This window comes from Ruditapes philippinarum, unplaced genomic scaffold (assembly GCF_026571515.1).
Source record: "Ruditapes philippinarum isolate M1 unplaced genomic scaffold, ASM2657151v2 ctg2927_1_1_1_1, whole genome shotgun sequence".
NCBI classification, from domain to species: Eukaryota; Metazoa; Mollusca; class Bivalvia; order Venerida; family Veneridae; genus Ruditapes; species Ruditapes philippinarum.
The window spans coordinates 151,527-172,985 of NW_026866518.1; the positions used below are offsets into that span (position 1 = coordinate 151,527).

At 34.4% G+C, this 21,459-nt stretch overlaps 2 protein-coding genes across 2 annotated transcripts; both read left to right on the forward strand.

Moving 5' to 3' along the window:
- Positions 1–5,033: 5,033 nt before the first annotated feature.
- Positions 5,034–8,704, forward strand: LOC132732747 (uncharacterized). Its single transcript, XM_060719249.1, has 2 exons — positions 5,034–5,869; positions 5,916–8,704. The coding sequence occupies exon 2, from the start codon at positions 6,062–6,064 to the stop codon at positions 8,702–8,704; it is 2,643 nt and encodes an 880-aa protein (XP_060575232.1). The 5' UTR covers positions 5,034–5,869; positions 5,916–6,061.
- An 857-nt stretch (positions 8,705–9,561) lies between these two features.
- On the forward strand, positions 9,562–12,406 carry LOC132732748 (uncharacterized). The gene is made up of 2 exons (XM_060719250.1): positions 9,562–10,175; positions 10,501–12,406. The coding sequence occupies exons 1-2, from the start codon at positions 9,562–9,564 to the stop codon at positions 12,404–12,406; spliced, it is 2,520 nt and encodes an 839-aa protein (XP_060575233.1).
- Positions 12,407–21,459: the final 9,053 nt, after the last annotated feature.

A 21,459-nucleotide genomic window follows, 5' to 3' on the forward strand; every position in this document is an offset into this window, starting at 1 on the left:
ATATGTTAAGGAAACATTTGTTTTATCAGAAGTTACAAGAAACCATGGCTTGATTAGAAGTTACAAGAAACGGTGGCTTTACCAGAAGTTACAAGAAACAATGGCTTGTAATTTTGTTGTGATTAATGCTTCCGAGGGATCACTTTGTTTCCAGATTTTTATACTTCACAACAGCAGGTGTCAAGTGCTGTGAGGCAGCTGTAAAAAGTTGTCCCGTACTTCACTTCAGTGTTGTTATATTTTTCTGGTCCTTCGGGATCATTGATGCCAGCAGTATTAAGTGTTGAGAATAGAGTACCGCTCAAGCCGGTGCTAGGGGGCGTGAGGGATGTTGCAAGTATTGATTATCCCTCATGTACAGACTCAATAAAACCGAGTCTGCAATTCTCTTGTAATTTTGTTGTGATTAATGCCGAGGGATCACTTTGTTTCCAAATTTTTATCAGAAGTTACAAGAAACAATGGCTTTATCAGAATTCACAAGAAACAATGGCTTTATCAGAAGCTACAAGAACAAAATGGCTTTATCAGAAGTTACAAGAAACATTGGCTTTATCAGAAGTTACAAAAACATTGGCTTTATCAGAAGTTACAAAAACATTGGCTTTATCAGATGTTACAAGAAACATTGGCTTTATCAGAAGTTACAAAAACATTGGCTTTATCATAAGTTACAAAACCATTGGCTTTATCAGATGTTACAAGAAACATTGGCTTTATCAGAAGTTACAAAAACATTGGTTTTATCAGAAGTTACAAGAAACATTGGCTTTATCAGATATAACTGGAAACAATGGGTTAACCATGAGGTTGCATGAAACATTTGGTTTAATCAAATATTTAAGGAAAAATTATTTTACCAGAAATTCCAAGAAATATTGGTTTATATGCAGGCTTCATAACCTCTGATCCCCTTTCAAAATTCCATTTTATTTAGTTCAGCCCATTGTTTTCTCGTTAAGGCCACACGCATTTTATTACTTGGGAACCATATGCCGCTTTTCATGGAATGGCACTTAGTGTCACATTGAAGGTTCCATGATAACCGCCATATGAACACATCTGCGGATGTTTCAAAATTTAAAATTGTACCAGTGCATTTTAAATGTTGAATTCTGCTTAAGCCGGTGCTAGGGGGCGTGGACGGTAGTTTGCACTTTACAGTACCGTCCATGAACAGGCTCAATCAAACCGAGCCTGCAACATTTTCAGTTGTGTTGTGTTGGACTTTCTTTAGGGGTTCTTGCTTTCTCTATTTTAAACAGAGTTTACAGGAAATATTGGTTAATGAAGATATTACAGAAACATAGGTTTAATCAGAGATTACATGAAACGTTCGTATAACCAGAAACTAAAAGAACCAATAGTACTTACGCAAGATTTCGGGATATATTGATTATTCAGAGGTAACAGAAACATTGCTTTTTACAAGAGATTGCAGGAAACATTGATTGTAAGTGGGTACAGGAAACATTAGTTTTACAAGATATTAAGAAACTATAGTACTAGTGGTTTAAACGAGACATTAGAAGGAACATTGTTCTAACCAGAGGATACAGAAAATTTATATTTACAAGATATTACAGGAAACATTGATTAATCAGAGGTTACAGACACATTTGCAAATATTTTGTAGTTTGAAGCTATTTAAAAGTATTCTACAAAAACTTCACAAAATTTATGAGTTATTAAAATGAATGATTTTATTCAACAAGATAATTTGCAATTCAAATGTTTAACACTTTTGAAAAACAAATTTTAAAAAATTGAGTAAATATGCATCAATTAAAAAGGACAGATAAATTTACATATGTACACAAGTCCAAATTCAGGATCAAGTTTTTTATTTAAATAAAGCCTTTACACAGACATATAAGGGTAAAGTCATTTAATACAATGAATTTCAATATTGTGCCATTATCATTATCCCAAGGCAAAGTGCAGACAAGGTATAGCATATAATGTTAACCGGTTTTAATATTATAAAGCAAGCTTAGAGCTACACGTCTATATTTCAATAAATTCAAACCTAATCAAAATAAACCAACCTTTTGAAATTTATGTACGTAAAATAACGCTGTGCATGCAGCTAATTTTACTCAGATATCACCGTTACTACCATTATAATTATTAATTATTGTAATTGTCAAACGTTCAAATAAAGTAATTAAGCTTAACTCAAATAATTTTTTCATCACATACATAAATCATATGAAAGACACAGAGTAAGGTCATGAAGAAGGGGCGGTGATAGCATTATAAAATAGAATATTCTGACATATTTTGCAGCTTGCATTATATATAATAAGTGACTTCCGATGTTAAACGGTGTTTTTCTTTTACATTTTTAACTGAATGCTTTCTTAAATTAACTGTTTGAATTGTTTTTACTCATTGTTTATAAAAGAGATTATATTCGTCAAAGTCAAATTCAAATTTCCTTTATTACACACATTTCATGTTAACATGAATAAATGTGGTTAGTGATAAATACAATGTTAGTAGAGGCTCTTTAAACAAATGTACAATGTATATATAATTTGAGTGGTAAAATGGATCAGTCCTTGGTCCCCTTCTATTCATTCTGTCCCTTCTATCCTTCTATACATTGCCCACTAAAGAATTATTCAAGAAATTACATGTAATTGCTCGGCTCCCATAGTACTAAACAGTTATCTTAAAATCTAATCCTGTATAGCGCTGCTTATTAATAATCCCAATCTTCTTTTATCATTTCACATCCTCTTCATCTTTCTTCTAGTTTCACTTGCGGTGTACGCAGTCTGCTTAGTACACTTTTAACGAGGGCTAGATACAGATAAATACATGTATTTGTGTTGGAATAAAAATAGAGCTTTTAACAGCGAAACATCTAATTGGCGATTCGGTTTTTGACATTTCTCATGCTGATGTTTATAGTTAAAATGGGGAAAAGGTTCAACATTATTGTTTGAATTTTAAAAAAGTATACTTCCAAAATGCTTGTATGAAACAAATATGGTAATTTATTGTCTTAAAAGCGAATTGCACATAAACGGATTAAACCCTACTTGAAATAGCAAAGTAGTTTTTTGTTCCGGAAAGTTTTATTCTGTTTACTTACATTATTCATTTGTATAAGATAACAGAGATATTCTATGTTAAAACTTTTTCGGAAATCAACCATACAATAATGGAACCAATATAATTTTACTGTTGATCAATTTTATGATATAGATTTTTACCCATTGATATATAATTTTTATGTTATTTGACATGGCTGAGTTAATTCAACTATATCAGTTCCCTCCCAACAAAAGTTAGGATTGTTTTTTAAAAAAATTACTCATTTGACATATCAATATTTAATAATGTTGGGGATTTACTTAATATAATATATTTATCTTCCTCTTAGACTCACGTGTTTGAAAGTTCAACATGTTCATTTTATAGTATTGTTGTTTTTATAGCATTATGATTAGATTAATTTATTCCGTTTCTTTCAATAAGGTTTTATACAGAAATGTGTAAAATTTAAGAATCACTCCATATACTTTTTTGATAACCAAACCCTCTAAACTTTTTTAAGTTGATGTATATTAATTTGACACTAATTACTCCGGTTTCTACACAATTCCTATTTTTACCATACAATTACAACAGAATGATTATTCATGTGTAATCATTGATAAAGTGAACAATTTTCAGCAATCATTTGATGTTTATCTGATATTATTATAAAATCACACAATTAAAATCTTTACATCGTACCGTAACTGTTACATTGAAAAAATATACTGAAATATTAAATAAATCAATGGTAAAAATGTTGTTTCTTTATTTAGAAACTTATTTCAATATAAACACTGTCATAAAGATATTTCAAATGAATCATTGTAACTGAAACGATTGAAATACGAAACGCAATCGAACTCGTCGTGAAGAAATATTGTTCTGAAACATAACCTTTTGTCCTAAAACGCCGCTCTTAAACTGCGTATTTCAAAAACAGACAGGTAGATATTCTCGTGAAAGAGTAGATCGTAATTTAAGATGTTGTTTAATTTGCAATACAAATGAAGCTGAGGATGAGTTCCATGTCCTGCATATGAAAACTTCAGATATACATGACTGTATATATATTAGAAATGATCATAGAAATAGACCAAGTATGTTACTCAATTATTACGAAGTGATATAAAAAATAAAGAAACAATAATGCTTTGTCAATATATAAATGTGGCTACCAGATTATAAATGTTACGGTTAAGGTACGGTATGTGTTGGACTTTTTACGTGTCAGTAAGAAATGAGTTGCTTCCCTTAGTTTTTTTTTTGGACGCCTTTTTTGTGCTTTTTTGGAGGCAAAGATTTTTCATCAAAATTGTTATAAATAACTGCGTATTTGCAACGTTCTTTTACGTTATCATTTAACAAAAGGTAAAATAAAGTGAATGCTATCAGTCATTAGAGTTTCAGTTGTATTTTGCGAAGTCAATCCTCCAGATTGCGAATCCATTTCACCGAAATCGGGTTGCTGGCAGGAACAGTAAAAGAACGGTTTGAAATTGACGGAAGGAAAAATACCTCCAATTACAAAAATTGAACATAGTTATTTTTGGACATTTGATTTAAGTTATTTGTGAAATTAGACATCTCAATTCTCATAAGTAACAACAGGCTTAACAAGAATATAGGCAACGCAACAGCATCAAGTTCATCACAGAGTTATACAGATCTGAACTGGAAACCAGTTGTTCTTAGTGACAGTAAAGGACGATACTTGAAGTTAGCTGTTAATAAAGCGATTCATCTTGAAACACAAATTCAATGGTGTTACAAAGGTGGTGCACATGCTGAAGATACATACTTTTGGTTATCTCGCAACATTGAGAATCTTCTTAAAAAATATGGTAAAATTGTAATGTACATATGGTTAGGCACATGTGACTTAACAAAAAAGGTTGATAAATTCATTTACTTCAATAAAGATGTTGTTCCTTTAATCAAGAACAAGTTTGAACGTTTCAAGACACTTGGTGACAAATATAATAATCTGAAAATACATTTTCTTCACGTACCATTTTATTCGATAGAAAAATGGAATAATATGAAAGGGCATCCTAATCCGGAAATATTTAAAGCTGATGATAAAAGTTTATCAGATGATATATCAACAATCAACAATTTCATCGATGAATTGAATGAAGTTACGGGTGGATTTTCACCAAAATTCAATCAAGATCTCGTTAGAAGCCGCAAAGCGAAGAACCGCAAAGGAAGATACTCGCTGAATTTTAACCTCTTAACGGATGGCATTCATCCATCTTCTAGATTGGCGAAGTCGTGGTTGAAGTCATTGTGTAGAGTTATAGCGCGTGACTGTTTGTGAACATCAGCAATTGGTACATTGTATGCAGGCAGGGATTGCCCAGCCACATACGTTGTTCATCTACATAGTTGACTATTTGAACTCTTTAAGTATTTGTTGGAATTCCATTTTTGAAATTTACGTTAAGTGTTATTAGTGTGTAATTCATGCAAACAGTGTTATACAGATAACAAAGGCATATCTGTATATTTTTGTAGGCAGGGAAAGCCCAGCCACATATGTTTACTGATACAGTGTAGGACTTTTCATCACTTTGATTTAATAGCTTTATTAATATTCATTTTTGAATAGTGCATATTGTGTTCTTTAGGGTTAATAGCTTATTCATTTTTAAATAGTGCATATTGTGTTCTTTAAGGTTAATAGCTTATTCATCTTAAAATAGTGTATATTGTGTTCTTTAAGGTTAATAGCTTATTCATCTTAAATTGTGCATATTGTGTTCTTTAGGGTTAATAGCTTATTCATTTTTGAATATTGCATATTGTGTTCTTTAAGGTTAATGGCTTTTTCATTTTAAATAGTGCATATTGTGTTCTTTAAGGTTTATAACAGGTACATAGAAATGTAGGCAGGGAAAGCCCAGCCACACTTTTACAATCAATTCGTTAATTGAAATTAATCATTAAGTCAGTGTTCGCTTTTCAACAGGGGTTAAATTTTCTGTTAAGATTAGGGCATTTAATCAAAATGTCTGAAGGTGAATCATTTGATGGTAATTTGGTGAATAATAATGAAACTAAAACTCTGACTGACACTTTGGAATTATGCTCGAGTTCAAGGGAACGGAACTTAACAGAGAAAGGCATGCAATACCGAGCAGAATTAAATGAAAAGGCTTTCAAGTCGTGTATATCCGATTGGCGTAGACAATCTGTTCAGGTTTCTATTACTATTTCAGATGTTTCTGATGTTAAGGTATTGCGCGATGAAAGGTCAAATCTTGAAAATAGATTTAAAGCATTATGCTCTTCTTTAGAAGCGTTAAAAGGTTTAAATGGAAATGTTGAATTTTTAACATCTTACAATCAGTCATTTGAAAAGATAGAGATGGAACATCAGCAAATTATGTGTAGAATTTCTGAGCGAATTTCTGAACTCAGAGTAGACGATGATTTGCATTCTGTGCGTTCTTCTAAAAGTAGTAAATCGCACCGATCACATAATTCTACCAGTATTAAATCGCACCGATCATATAATTCTACCAGTAGTAGACATTCACATCCAGCAGTTGAAGCAGCTGCTTTAAAAGCAAAATTAAAATACATTGATATGGAAGCTAAGTCTCGGGCCCATTTAGAAAAAATTTCAACAATCAAAAAGTTAGAAATGGTTAAGGCAAGGTTAGAGACTTTAGATAATTTGTACGAAAAACAACACTTTGATTTTGAGGAAGAACTGAAGCAACCATTATCATTCAAAACTGAACAAGATAGTACACAGTATGTTCAAGATTATGTTGACACACATTCGCACCTTTACAATAAAAGCACTCCAGATAAACATCTGACTAGTCAAATTTCAGATACTGAAGGTCATTCTAAAATTGAAACTGGTCATACCCCACCCACTCATTCAAACCCTGCTGTTTTATTAAATCCTGCTGCAGATTCCTTTAGGCCTAGAGATTCAATGCAAAACACTATGCCATCAAATACTATAGTTACTTCCCTTGATAAAAAACTAGCTATACCAGAAATTTCGTCTTTGGATGGTCAAGGTCATGACATCACAGGGAATTATAAGGTTTTGGCACCTGTTGAACATGGTTTTGTAGAACTTGCAAAATCTTTAGCTGAACAAGTTAGTTTAAATAGATTGCCCCCACCTGAACCTGGTATATTCTTTGGGGATCCTTTGAAATACCCTGCATGGAAAGTTGCCTTTCAGACACTTGTTGAAGAACGTCATATTTCGTCTTCAGAAAAAATTCATTATCTTAAGAGATATATTGGTGGCCCAGTTAAAGAGGTGGTTGAGAACTACTTTCTGTTGACTTCTAGTGATTCTTATGATGAGGCGAAAAGACTTCTTGAAGAGCGATATGGTGACCCCTTTATCTTGGCTAATGCGTTTCGTGACAAATTAGAAAGATGGCCCAAGGTAGCTGCGAGGGATGGCCAAGGTCTTCGAAGGTTTTCAGATTTTTTACGACAGTGTGAAACTGCGATGCGTAGTATTAGTAGTCTCAGTTGTCTTGATGATGATAGAGAAAACAGAAAGTTGTTAGTAAAACTTCCAGAGTGGGTTGTAACACGTTGGAATCGTTCTGTTGTTCAGTGGAAAGATAGGTTTGGGTCATTTCCTCCCTTTTCTGAGTTTGTAAAGTTTATTGCTAGTGAGGCCAAGGTTGCATGCGATCCAGTGACATCTTTGCAATCTTTGAAAGGAGATCAACAACGCTCTGAACCAGATCATTTAAATAGGCGTTATAAGCACGAAGAGTTGAGAAAGCCTGTCAGAAGTCATTCTTATTTGACTGAAACTAGGTCTAAGCCTCCTTCTAGTGTTTCACAATCAGTTAAGGTTATTTGTCATTTCTGTAAAAGAAATCATGATTTGGATGATTGCTTTCTTTTTCTTGCTAAGTCTATAGAAGAAAGAAAGACCTTTGTAAAAGAGAATAGTTTGTGCTTTTCTTGTTTCAAACCTGGTCATATTTCGAGGAACTGTAAACAGAGAAAACAATGCAAAACTTGTTCAAAATATCACCCGTCTTCTCTACATGGTGATTTGCAGAAACAAAATGTAGTTTCTAGTAGTTCAGTGGGCAATACTAGTACCAAATCAGTGATAAAGACCGAACCACAACCTCCTGTACCAAATACCTCTGTCACTGTCAAATCTCTTTCAAATGCGTCTTTTATGAGTGATACCAAATCTAGTCTTAAGTGTTCAATGATAGTGCCAGTATATGTGTCTCAGCAAGATAATCCTAAAGAAAGGCTTGTGTATGCTCTTCTTGACACTCAGTCAGATACGACATTCATACTCGATGATACATGTCAAGAACTTGGCATTGACGGTGTAGAAACCAAGCTTTTGCTTTCTACTATGCATGCGGAAAACCGTACTGTCACTACAAGGCGGATTAAGAATTTAGTTGTGCGTGCCTTTGATAGTGATTTGCGTTTGGAGATTCCTAATGCGTATACGCGAAACATAATGCCAGCCAATCGATCACATATTCCATCACCTCAGATAGCCAGGAAGTGGCCATATTTGGAACACATTGCGGACAAATTGATGCCTGTAAGTGATTGCGAAGTAGGACTTCTTATTGGCTACGATTGTTCAAGAGCACTCTCCCACGTGAGATTATTGCCCAGTTGACGATGGTCCATATGCCCAGAGGACGGACTTGGGTTGGGGAATAGTTGGCATCACAGGCTTAGACAGTACTAGTGATAGCGAATATGATCAAATTGGAGTTAGTCATCGCATCATCTCTTGTGAAGTCTCTCCAGATTTAACCATTAATAAGCCGGGTGTACTTGGTCCTACTCATGTCCTATTGTCATTCAGAAACAGGGTTAAAGAGCTGGTCAATCCTAATGAGGTTGCGAAGATGATGGAGCTAGACTTTAGCGAGTACCATAAATCTGACAAGACATCTCTTTCACAAGAAGACCAAAAGTTTCTTGCAGTGTTGCATGACGGTATACATATGATAGATGGACATTATGAGATGCCATTACCATTTAAAAATGGTGTTCCAAACTTGCCTAACAATAAACCATCAGCTCTCCATCGGTTGAGACAGTTGCAGTCAAAATTTAAAAGGTGCAGTTTATATAGAAATCGTTATGTGACCTTCATGAATGAAATGATAATGAATGGCCATGCTGAGAAAGTTCCTGACACGGCAGATGAACGCAATGATGGCTGTGTATGGTACATACCACACCATGGTGTCTGCCACCCTCAAAAACCTGATAAGGTCAGAGTAGTGTTTGATTGTAGTGCACAATACAAAGACAGGTCACTCAACAGTCATTTGTTACAAGGTCCAGATTTGACAAGTCATTTGGTCGGGGTTCTATGTAGATTTCGAAAGGAAAGTGTGGCATTTACTTGTGACATTCGGCAGATGTTTCATCAATTTAGAGTAAATCCAGAAACATCGCGATTTCTTAAGGTTCCTGTGGTGGTAAGGCGGTAATTGTAATGACGTTGTTGAAGAGTATCGCATGACTGTTCATTTATTTGGAGCAGCATCGTCTCCCGGTTGTGCTAATTTTGCTCTGAAACAGGTAGCTTCTGACTATGCGGCTGAGTTCGGTCCCGATGTGGCAAGTTTCATTAGGCGAGATTTCTATGTTGATGATGGCCTTAAGGCTGTGCCTTCTGTCCAAGATGCCATAAGTCTGATAGATAGAAGTAGAGAGATGTGTCTTAAGGGTGGTTTACATTTACACAAGTTCTTGTCAAATTCCAAGGAGGTACTAAGTCATGGACCAGTCAGTGATAGATCCAATGCGTTAAAAGATAATGATTTGATGTGTGATGATTTGCCAGTTGAACGTGCCTTAGGTATCCAGTGGTGCGTGGAGTATGATACCTTTCAGTTTCGTATTACTCTGAAGGACAAACCTTTCTCTCGACGTGGTGTTCTGTCGACCTTGAGTTCTGTTTATGATCCTCTTGGTTTTCTATCACCTGTTATTTTGGTAGGTAAGCAAATGCTTCAGCAAATGTGTAAGGACCAAATTGATTGGGACAGTCCACTTCCTGACGATTGTAGACCCAAATGGGAGAAATGGAGAATGGATCTTCATCATTTGGAAACTTTGCGTGTCAGAAGGTGTGTGAAACCAGAAAACTTTGGTGATGTTGTTCAAGCTGAACTGCACAATTTCTCGGATGCAAGTACAAAGGGTTATGGGCAATGTTCATACTTAAGACTGGTAGACTCAGAAAATCGTGTTCATTGTTCTTTGTTAATGGGCAAATCCAGAGTATCCCCCTTAAAACAAGTTACCATTCCACGTTTAGAGCTAAATGCAGCTGTTGTTTCAGTTAGAGTTAGCAACTTCTTGCAAAATGAATTGGATTTTGATGGTCTAGAGCAGTGGTATTGGACGGATAGTAACGTAGTTGCTTGGATATATATCTAATGACTCTCGTAGATTCCATGTATTCGTTGCGAACAGAATACAAGAAATTAGAGATCTTACGGAACCCAAACAGTGGAGATATGTCAAAACTGCTGATAATCCAGCTGACATTGCTTCTAGGGGTGCTTTCTCTCGTGAATTGTTAGAGTCGAATTGGTTCACTGGTCCCAGTTTCTTGTGGGAACCCAACATTCCGCCTTTAAATGAAGATGATACAGTTCGGACCATTTCTTCTGTAGATCCTGAGGTGAAGAAATGCTCTGTTTTTAGTTCAAGTGCGTTCTCTTATAAGAATGATGTTATTGAACGTTTGACCTACTTTTCCGATTGGAATCGTGCAAAGAAGTCAGTTGCAGTTTGTCTCAGGTTTAAAGACATGCTTATTCAAAGGTCTGTCAAATGGTCTGGTATTGTATCTACCACGAGTGATATTAAGTCAAAAATAAAGGGTAACTATTTACCAATTCAAGTAGCGGAAGTTCAAAGGGCTGAAAGGGAAATAATTAAGATAGTTCAAAGGGATGCCTTTGATAAGGAATATCAGCTATTGTCTTCTGTGACAGTTGCCTCCCATGAGAAGAGCCCTCCCAAGTATCAAAATCAGTCATTGCGTAAAAACTCATTGATTAGACAGTTGGATCCTTTTATAGATAGTGATGGTATAATTAGGGTTGGTGGACGTCTTTCTAAGTTGAAACATACTTTGGGTGAGAAACATCCTATTATTTTACCAAGAAAGGGACATGTTACTAACCTTATCATGAGATATTTTCATGAAAGGATAAATCACCAAGGTCGTGGAATGACTGTAAATGAGATCAGGGCAAATGGTTTTTGGGTCATTGGATGTAGTTCTTCCGTGTCATATATGATATCTCGTTGTGTATTTTGTCGCAAACTCAGAGGTTCCCTGCAGGTGCAGAAAATGGCAGATTTGCCAGCCGATAGAGTAGAACCTGCACCCCCCTTTACATATTCGGCAGTTGATTATTTTGGACCATTCTATGTTAGAGAAGGTCGAAAGGAAATGAAGCGTTACGGGGTTTTGTTCACTTGTCTTTCCTGCAGAGCCGTTCACATAGAAGTTGCTCACTCTCTTGACACTAGTTCATTCATCAATGCTCTTCGCCGTTTTATTGCGATTCGTGGTTCCGTATGCCTTTTAAGATCTGATCGTGGTACAAACTTTGTTGGCGCTGAGAATGAACTCAAGGAAGCACTTTCTGAGATGGACACTGATCAGATTAGTCAATTTCTGTTAAATGAAGGTTGTGATTTTCATTTTCAAATGAACGTGCCTTCAGTAAGCCATATGGGTGGCATCTGGGAGCGGCAGATTCGCTCTATTCGTAATGTTCTATCGCCTCTGATGCTTCAAAATGGTACTCAGTTAGATGATGAGGCTCTTCATACCTTTATGTGTGAAGCTGCGGCAATTGTTAACAGTCGCCTATTGTCTGTAACAAACCTAAATGATCCACTCTCTGCTGATCCAATTACTCCAAATCACTTACTTACTTCTAAGTCAAAATTAATTCTTCCACCGCCTGGCAAATTTCAAAGGTCTGACATGTATTCGCGGAAACGTTGGCGCAGAATTCAATTTCTAGCTAATGAATTTTGGACTAGGTGGTCAAAAGAATACTTACAAAATCAGCAAATCAGAACAAAATGGGTTTCGGCTCAGCGAAATCTTTGCGTTGATGACATTGTTATGATTAAAGACGAGAACCTTCCGCGAGGTCAGTGGCGCTTAGGTAAAGTGTCCGAGGTATTTTCTAGTAATGATAGTTTGGTTCGCAAAGTAAGAGTTTTAGTAGGGGATCCTATGTTGGACAATAAGGGAAAACGTAAAAATATTATGTGTTTCTTAGATAGGCCAATTCACAAATTAGTTCTATTGCAAGAGAAGGAGTAATTCCCCGTCGGAGAGCCTTAAGTGTTTGAACTAAATTGTATGTATTTGAATTCAGAAATGTTTGTTTTGAAAAGGATGTATATTTGACAATACATTTTTTATTGTATAATCTGTACTTGTTTATTGTAAAATTAGAAATTTCTAATTTTAGGGAGCCATGTTACGGTTAAGGTACGGTATGTGTTGGACTTTTTACGTGTCAGTAAGAAATGAGTTGCTTCCCTTAGTTTTTGGACGCCTTTTTGTGCTTTTTTGGAGGCAAAGATTTTTCATCGAAATTGTTATAAATAACTGCGTATTTGCAACGTTCTTTTACGTTAGCATTTAATAAAAGGTAAAATAAAGTGAATGCTATCAGTCATTAGAGTTGCAGTTGTATTTTGCGAAGTCAATCCTCCAGATTGCGAATCCATTTCACCGAAATCGGGTTGCTGGCAGGAACACAATATCATTCGTGAAAATGATGTTTTGATTGATATTTTGGCTTTTTGTCGGCTCTTATAAGTATAACAACAATGCACATTATTCCGTATATTCTCGATTTTCGGTAAGCAAGTGACATACTAATCTTCTTATGCTATAAAAAATTAAAAATAAAATTATTAAATGTGATTCAAGCCGTTTTTAAGAGGTAACGCCAATGTACGTGAATTTTGCTTCGCGGTACCGCCAGAAAATGTGATTTTTTTCTTACATGGTACAGAATTATTACATAGTTTTAACGCCTTTAATCGGCGAATATATTTAAGTTATTTGCGACCTGTAGTCAATATATTTTCTTTGTAACTTATTAAGAAATATATGATAATAAGATATTGACAAACTTTCAACATTTTTATTGCATATTGTAACTTAGTACAATTTAACAATTGTTTTCTGAAATAAAATTATTAGATCTATAACAAACATGTTACCCACGTCTGATCTAGTTAGAAAATAAGAACAATAAACTTCCTTATCAAATGAATTGAATATAAAAATAAAAGAAAACAATCAAGAGAAGAAGTGTCTGTATATTTTATGTCTGAAATAATGCACCAGTATTTAAATCTTTCCTTTATTGAGTTGGCGTGATGTGAAACCCAACCAAAAGTAGCAATTTGCCTGGTTGGTGAACGTCTGTGAAAATGGATTATTGATTTAATTGATTTTTTTCTCTAATATAAGGAAGTATATTGTATTCAAAAGATATTTTACTTAGAAACTATAATGCCCAAAACTGTAAAAGCATAACCTTATTGTCCTATGCTACATTTAGATAAATTATAACCCTTGGGGTAAAGATTTACCCTACTCCTAGGGTTTCTTATTATATGTATGGGAAAAACATATGAATCTACCATAAGAGTTTATGCTAGGCATTACTAAATACGTTTACAAAACTAACAGGACTAGTGACCCTAAAAAGGCAACCAGTACAGAGCCTATAGTCACATCCATACAGAGGGACCATTTGGTCACTCCGGTAGCTCATTTGTATAAATACATTAAATATCTAATACCAATCTCTCAGAATTTGAATGAACTGTTCCAAGTTCACAGCCGAGCAAAATCACTTCATAAGCTTACCAGGTAAAAGGTCACATAGACTACAGATAGGTTGAGTAAACTCAGTGTACATGTATATGGAGAGCTACTAGAGATGTGTTTGTGGAAGATTTCATCTATCTATGCCATGAAGGTCTAAAAGTGGACTTCTTCATGTCAAATAGTAACTAAAGAATGAGAACAATTAAAATTTCTATATTTTAACAGAGCCCATTTTCACAACTATCATCTCAAAAGGTATTGAGAAATTGCTACCCTGTTGTTTCCTTCAGTAAGAATTATTTCATTGCTTCGTATTCACTTCAACAAAGACTGATATTACAAAGCTTATAGCTCTGTGGTTTCAGGGACGGATTCGAGACTGTCTTTTTCTACGCAATCAACTAAATCTAGAACTGTGTCCAAAGGACACGGATGCCCATATTGTGCAAATGTGCTCGTAAACAAGAACATGCATATCTGTATGTAAGATTTTAATGTGGAACTTTTTATTAAAATCTGCCATCCGGTTTAAGAGGAGTTGCGTTCACAAAATTTCTATATGGTATATAGTGAAAAAATCAACAAAGGGGCATAATTCTGTAAAATTTTGTCGCAGCAAAAATTCCTTCCTTTACTACCATCTGCACATTAAGGTTGTTCATCCCTGGAAGTTTAAGCGAAATCTGCCATCCGGTTTAAGTGGAGTTGCGTTCACAAAATTTCTAAATGGTATATAGTAAAAAATCAACAAAGGGCCATAACTCTGTTAAATTTGGTCGCAGCAAAAATTCATTCCTTCACTACCATTTACACATTAAGGTTGTTCATCCCTGGAAGTTCAAGCGAAATCTGCCATCCGGTTTAAGAGGAGTTGCGTTCACAAAATTTCTACATAGTATATAGTAAAAAAAATCAATAAAGGACCATAATTCGCAGCAAAAATTCCTTGCTTTCCTATTATCTACACATTAAGGTTGTTCGTCCCTGGAAGTTTAAGCAAAATCTGCCATCCGGTTTAATAGGAGTTGCGTTCACAAGATTTCGGGACGTACGGACGGACGTTCCAACATTTTGGCTTTAGGGCCTATTTATTTGTTTTCTTAAGGGCTACTAGCCCCTAAACCCTTTGATCACGGAATGAACCTATTGTTCTCTTTTGTTCTCTCTACTGTTATATAGCCCCTAAATCCAAAATGTTTGACGTACGGACGGACAGACGTACGGACAAGTGCAACGCTATATGCTCCCAACTTTGTAGGGGCATAATAAATTCTGTATAAAATGAATTAAAGTTTGTCCACAAAATTATATTTGAAAAGTGCTTCAGCACCATATATGAATCAAAGCACAGAAGGCGCTGAATTTGTTTGGGTCTCAGAATGTAATAAAGGTACAGGTTTACGAGATTATTGCTCCGAGCCCACAGGCGCGGAGCTATTTGTGTTTACTATATTTTTGTCCATGGGCCCGGATTTGATCATTTAATCCTTTCGATTTACAGCTAAAAATAAATCCGCATTCAAGAACTCCTTTCGATTTCTATATTGGTTTCCCCTTCGGTGATTCGCAACATGTCATATTAATGAATGAGAACCGGAAAGCAGTTCTGCTGTACATGAATTCGAAAGCTATAAATAGCTATAAATGTTTTGATTTTTGACACTTAGGTTATACATTTGTTATTTCCCTTTTTAAGTAGTATACTTGGTTCCTATGATATCAAGGGTTCTATGATATCAAGGTATTTAAATTTTCTTTGACTGCTAGTAAAAGCAACACATGATGATGCTAATATTTGTAAAACTTGCACACTAGATTCATTTTCATCTGCCAATAAATTTAATTTGGTGAATAATGAATGTATTTGTGGCAAGAAAACTATTTTATAAAACTTTCATATTTGACTACCATTTTCCTTAGTGGTTTTTACACAGTCAATTAAAATATGTTATTTACACATATACTGACATATAATCTGTTCATATAATTTTAATTTTATAGCAAGTTAACTGATGGAAGTTTTCCTCAACTTAACTTGAAAGTTTTGACCCATCAATCCTTCCATATCTGCTTTTTTGGGGATTACCTTGATACCATAGTAACCTCCTCTGAAATGACCCAAAATGGCAGGCATTGAAAATATTCTAAAAAATGTCATTTTTATTGGTTCTTTTGAAATAATTTTATGACAAACAGTTCTGGAAAAGGTTCAATTTAAGATGGAAGAAAAATTCATTTATGATATTTATATTTAAACATTTTCCGATAAACGTTAAAGAAGACTACCTTGATATCATAGAACCCCGGGCTACATAAAATTGTAATTTCTTACATTTTGAATTACATTTACAAACAGCATATCAAGTATACTATTAGTGATTGAATTTGTCAATATAAAGAAGATTTCAGGCATAAAACTTTAATAATTTTGCTTTCGGTGGTTCTACCCAGGTGTCCGCTCGTGCCTGAAATAATGCCCGGAGGGGCACCTGGGGTCTTCCTCCACCAATAAAGCTGGAAAAAAATCGACGAAAAATCTCGGCGGGCGCTCTAGGATGACCCGACTTGAGTGTATTGCTCATATGGACTTTCCGGCGGCAACCTTAAATAAACGCATCAAAAAAAAAAAAAAAAAAAAGCATCATTGATACAGCATACCACTTTGAGCTTCAAAATTAACTCATAAAGGGTATGACTGGTGACCAGAGCTGCAGTACTGGTACTGCAAAAACGTACTGCAGCGATTTTGCAAATACTGATACTGAATTACTCTTGCAAAATTTTGTTAATACTGGTACTGAATTACTATCTTAAAACGTGGTACTGCTACTGCATTACTAGGCAGTACTTTTGGTTTTGATAAAAATAGCATCAATTCTTTTTCATAAAATAAAGCTGTCCATTACATTATTTTATTTTTGTGAAAAAGTAAGTTATCAAATCTATAGATAATTTGCTGCCATATTCCTTCCAATGTTAACATAGTACTCATCATAAAAAAGCACCAAAGACTTTAAGACAATCTTCACCTATTCGAAGGCTTTAAAGTTATTACGGTACAGTCTGTTGTTGACGCGCACGGACTTCACGGATATTATTTTATTCAACGAGTGCAATAAATTCAGTAATGAACTTACACGAATTTAATATTCTATTTATCACATACCCAAAATAAAGACCGTTTAAAGTGAAATAAGAGTCATTTTTCATTGACGCGTCTATAGTATAACGCTAACATTTAGCGCGTCTTTACACTATGTTTGTATAACGCTAATGACGTCACGTCAAAATATATGCACGGCCGTGCAATACCATATTTACGGAGTCGCAAAATCGGCACGGGTGTGTGATAAATAGAGGATATTGAATGAGTGTAAGTTCAATACTGAATTTATTGCACGAGTTGAATAAAATTATATTATGCGAGCCTCTGGCGAGCATAATATTATTTTATTCAACGAGTGCAATAAATTCAGTAATGAACTTACACGAATTTAATATTTTATTTAATTTTACCCATGAAATATGGTGCTATATCAGTCAAATATATTTCATATTTTTTAAAAATAAATATGAAATATAAATATGAAAGTGGGAGGAGTCATAACTCATATTTATTTTACGGGACTTCTTTCGCCATTTTGTTTGAAAAATCTGAAAATTCAAAACAAATTTTTGTCGAATTTTGTTTTGAAAACTATCTAGAATGATAGAAAACGGTCTAACTAAGAAAATAAATCCGAACACCAATATCTTTCATTCAGTCATTAACGCTGTACAGACGTTTAAAGAGTTGTTTACGTGACGTCACAATGTAGCGCTAAATATCACGTGCAAAACAAGACAATAATTATATTACTGCGCGCTGTACAATTGCAGTTGCGTAGCAAGCAAGGGGGTTCGTAACCATTTTTATTACATGCTTTTCGATGGTTTATAGAAATATATCAGTGATTTAAAACTGGTAATTTCACTGTTTGAAACAGTGAAATTACCACTTTGATAATTTCACTGTTTTGAGTTTAAGCCCATTACGTTGTTTCAGTGATATGCCAGCGTGCACAGTACTGGGTACCAACTTAATGACGTGACGTCGTAAATGACGTCACGTTGTATTATTATTTGGCGCGCTTTTAATTCAATATTAGGTTTTATGTCTTTTTAAAACGTTTCTTTGCATATAATAAAAAGAAAATTTGTTTAGTTTAGTGTAAGATCAAAATATATTTCACCTTGTGAACACCAAAAGTTCATATTTCACTCGTGGCTGCGCCACTCGTGAAATATACCTTTTGGTGCTCACTCGGTGAAATATATTCCGATCTTACACTGAACTAAACAAATATCCTCTATTTCTTTATATTGTAATTAAATAAAAAGGTTATTTTTTCGTTTTTCGTGAAATATGGTATATATTTTCACTCAACATGATAAAATGCCACATATTTTCACTCGCCGTCCCGGCTCGTGAAAATATGTGGCATTTTATCATGTTTCGTGAAAATATATTCCATATTTCACTCAAACGAAAAAATATCCTCTTACTATTTATCACACACCCAAAATAAAGACCATTTAAAGTGAAATAAGAGTCATTTTTCATTGACGCGCCTATAGAATAATGCCATCATTTAGCGCGTCTTTACACTATGTTTGTATAACGCTAATGACGTCACGTCAAAATATATGCACGGCCGTGCAATACCATATTTACGGAGTCGCAAAATCGGCACGGGTGTGTGATAAATACTGTATCGCCATGTAACGCGTGTATAACAAACAAAAATTTCCCGAATTTGGTCTTTTTGAAATTCATCCCATTTTTTCATTCCAGAGTGTGTTCTACTTTCAGTATTGAAAGAAACCATTTTTTTCTTAATTTGACATGAAAAAAATGCATGTAATTAAACTATATTATAATATTAGTCCCTTTTGTTACTATTTGTATATTTGTTACAATTATAATAATAAAAAAACAGACTTTGATATTTTTATCATCTTATGTTACTGACTACAGTAGTGACACAAACAGAACATAGTACAGTCATGTCACATAACATTTACAAGTCTTGTAAGTCTTGTTTGTATTCAATGGAATTACTTTCCTTACCAGGTAGGCATCAGTGAAAGCATTTTTTTTATATTAAATATCTTTCCCCTCTTTTTAATTATGGACAGTGCATAAGATAAGTATAATTATGCAAAAAATGGTTTACAAAACATTCGGAAAAAATCTACAATAGTACTTAATCTGAATATAACATGACCTGTGCGTAGGAATAATTTGGTAAGGTATCTGTAATGAGCGCATTTTTTGCGCGGAGCTTCTCAATTGCTGCATTGCAGCAACATTTGTACTTGTATGTATAGTGCCACCAATGCTTTCCAGCGTTTTAATTGTAGTAAATTGGCTATAAGACTGATTGCAACACTGATATTCAATCCAATGTTTATTTGACTTAAACAATTTGAAAAAAAAAATGAGTTGCTTTTACTGGGATATGAACTCCAGACCTCTCGCTTCCTAAGCGAGCGCGAAAACCCTTCAGCCATGGTGAATTTATATGTGAACGGCCTGAAGAAAACCATATTATTCTAAATTAGGGCTTGTAACGACTTTAACTGTTGTTTAACACAGATGTAAATAATCCTGGAGCTTACTATAAGCATGTATATTTATAAAGAATCAAAGGGCTGCAAGTTCTGCGGTATTTTCTGATCTTCGCAATCTAAATCGTACTGTATATCTGTATGTATTTTCCTGTATAAATTTATTTTTATGTATTATAATTCATTTTGCAAGGCACCAAAGTTTGATACATACTGAATTCTGCATAACTATAGTTGCATCAAAATATCATTTATGTTCATTTTTTACGACAGCTACACTTTATCCTTGCATATCATGGCTACTTCCTTAACAAAGACACTTAAAAAAGAATTTAAAAAAAAAAGTTTCCTCGACTGGGATTTGAACTCCAGACCTCTCACTCACTAAGCGAGCCGCGTTACCCCTGCACCACGGAGAAGTGATACATACAATGTCTAAATAACATCAAGTCATTCTAAATTTAGAGCTTCCATTGCATTTCAGGTTTGTAATCCTTATTAATTTCGAGGTATTTTGTTCAGGATAAACCTGTTGTTTAAAATTGAAGTAAATAATTTAGCGAAAATCTTCTCGCTCAAAACAGTCCGACATGTAAAATCTATATATTCCACTACTCGGTTTGGGTAGTATTCGGTAACCGACATCGCTAAAAATAGTATTTTCATTGATAAAATCATATTCATCCGTGTAATTTGTGATTGTGCATTTATTGACAATTCTATAAGCCAACGTTATTTTCAAACTTTGAATGCGTTGTAATTTGTTGGATACTTGTAACAAAATAAAAATATTTCTTTCTTTTAAATCGCTAGTTTTAAGCTGTTCTGAGAACTACTTGTTGTTAGGTTTGTCGTAAACTTCTGTGTCAGAGATTGAATGTCCGCTTTGTATTTACTAATTTTCGATCAGAAAATACAATAAAACAATATTAGAAATCTTCGACCATTCGGGAATTATTTTGCTTGAAAATTAATGTGCCTGTCTTTGACCATCTTTACGCAGTGATCTCCCCTGAATTTTTCGCCGTTAGTGTACATCGTTAGCGGGAAGTCACCGCTTCAAAAAAGTGGACTACTTTCGGCATTTGCAATTAACAACATTAGACTCTGAAATTTCGCTACCATTATTTGTTTGGTCTGACGACCCAAACAAATAATCAAAGCACTGAATGTACTGATGGGGAGGCTATGAGAGAATGTTTCAGACTTATAGTTTCTTTTCTTTTTGCTTAAAATATGCTACCAAAATAAAAAGATATGCACATTGCGCTATTTATCCTTACTGTTGTGTTCAACCATTCATATATATGGTTAATGAGGTTGACTATTCATTTTGTTAATATTCCAGAACATTTAATTAAGGTCTACATTCGGACTGTTAATCATGCAAATTTTGAAAAACCTAAACTGTCAATAATAAATGACATACCAGCAAGTATGACGACTGTTCATTATCAGATAACAATAACATTTTACAACTGACGGTTCCTTATCAAAATATTCTAGGACTGTTCATCATAAAATATTTTATGTCATTTTAATATTATTGAATGATAATAACAACTGCACGTGATGCAACATTTTTATTGAACATAAAAATTATACACGTTTAGATGTACCATAATTGAGATCAATAAGACACTGTCTTGTGATGAGTATTAACATTCATGCTCTACGGACAGAAGGTTGTCTTCTTCAGAAGCAAATCTCGAATAAAATCACGTTTCAGAAAATTAATCCCATTTCATTACTGACGGCGTCGGATAATATTAAAGCTAAATATTTCTTGAAAAAATACATCTCTGCAAAGCTTATTCAAAACTGAATCAACCTAAGTGAAAATTGATCAGGAAGTTATATCTTCTTTTTTTACCGCCAACACTCAACACTCAACCAACTTATGGTAGTTAATC

Bases quoted from the DNA above. Each gene is read 5' to 3' on its own strand.
- LOC132732747 (XM_060719249.1), top strand. From the start codon at position 6,062: ATGTCTGAAGGTGAATCATTTGATGGTAATTTGGTGAATAATAATGAA.
- LOC132732748 (XM_060719250.1), top strand. From the start codon at position 9,562: ATGACTGTTCATTTATTTGGAGCAGCATCGTCTCCCGGTTGTGCTAAT. The intron at 10,176-10,500 runs GTGTGTGAAACC...TGACTCTCGTAG, and splicing joins GAAACTTTGCGTGTCAGAAG to ATTCCATGTATTCGTTGCGA.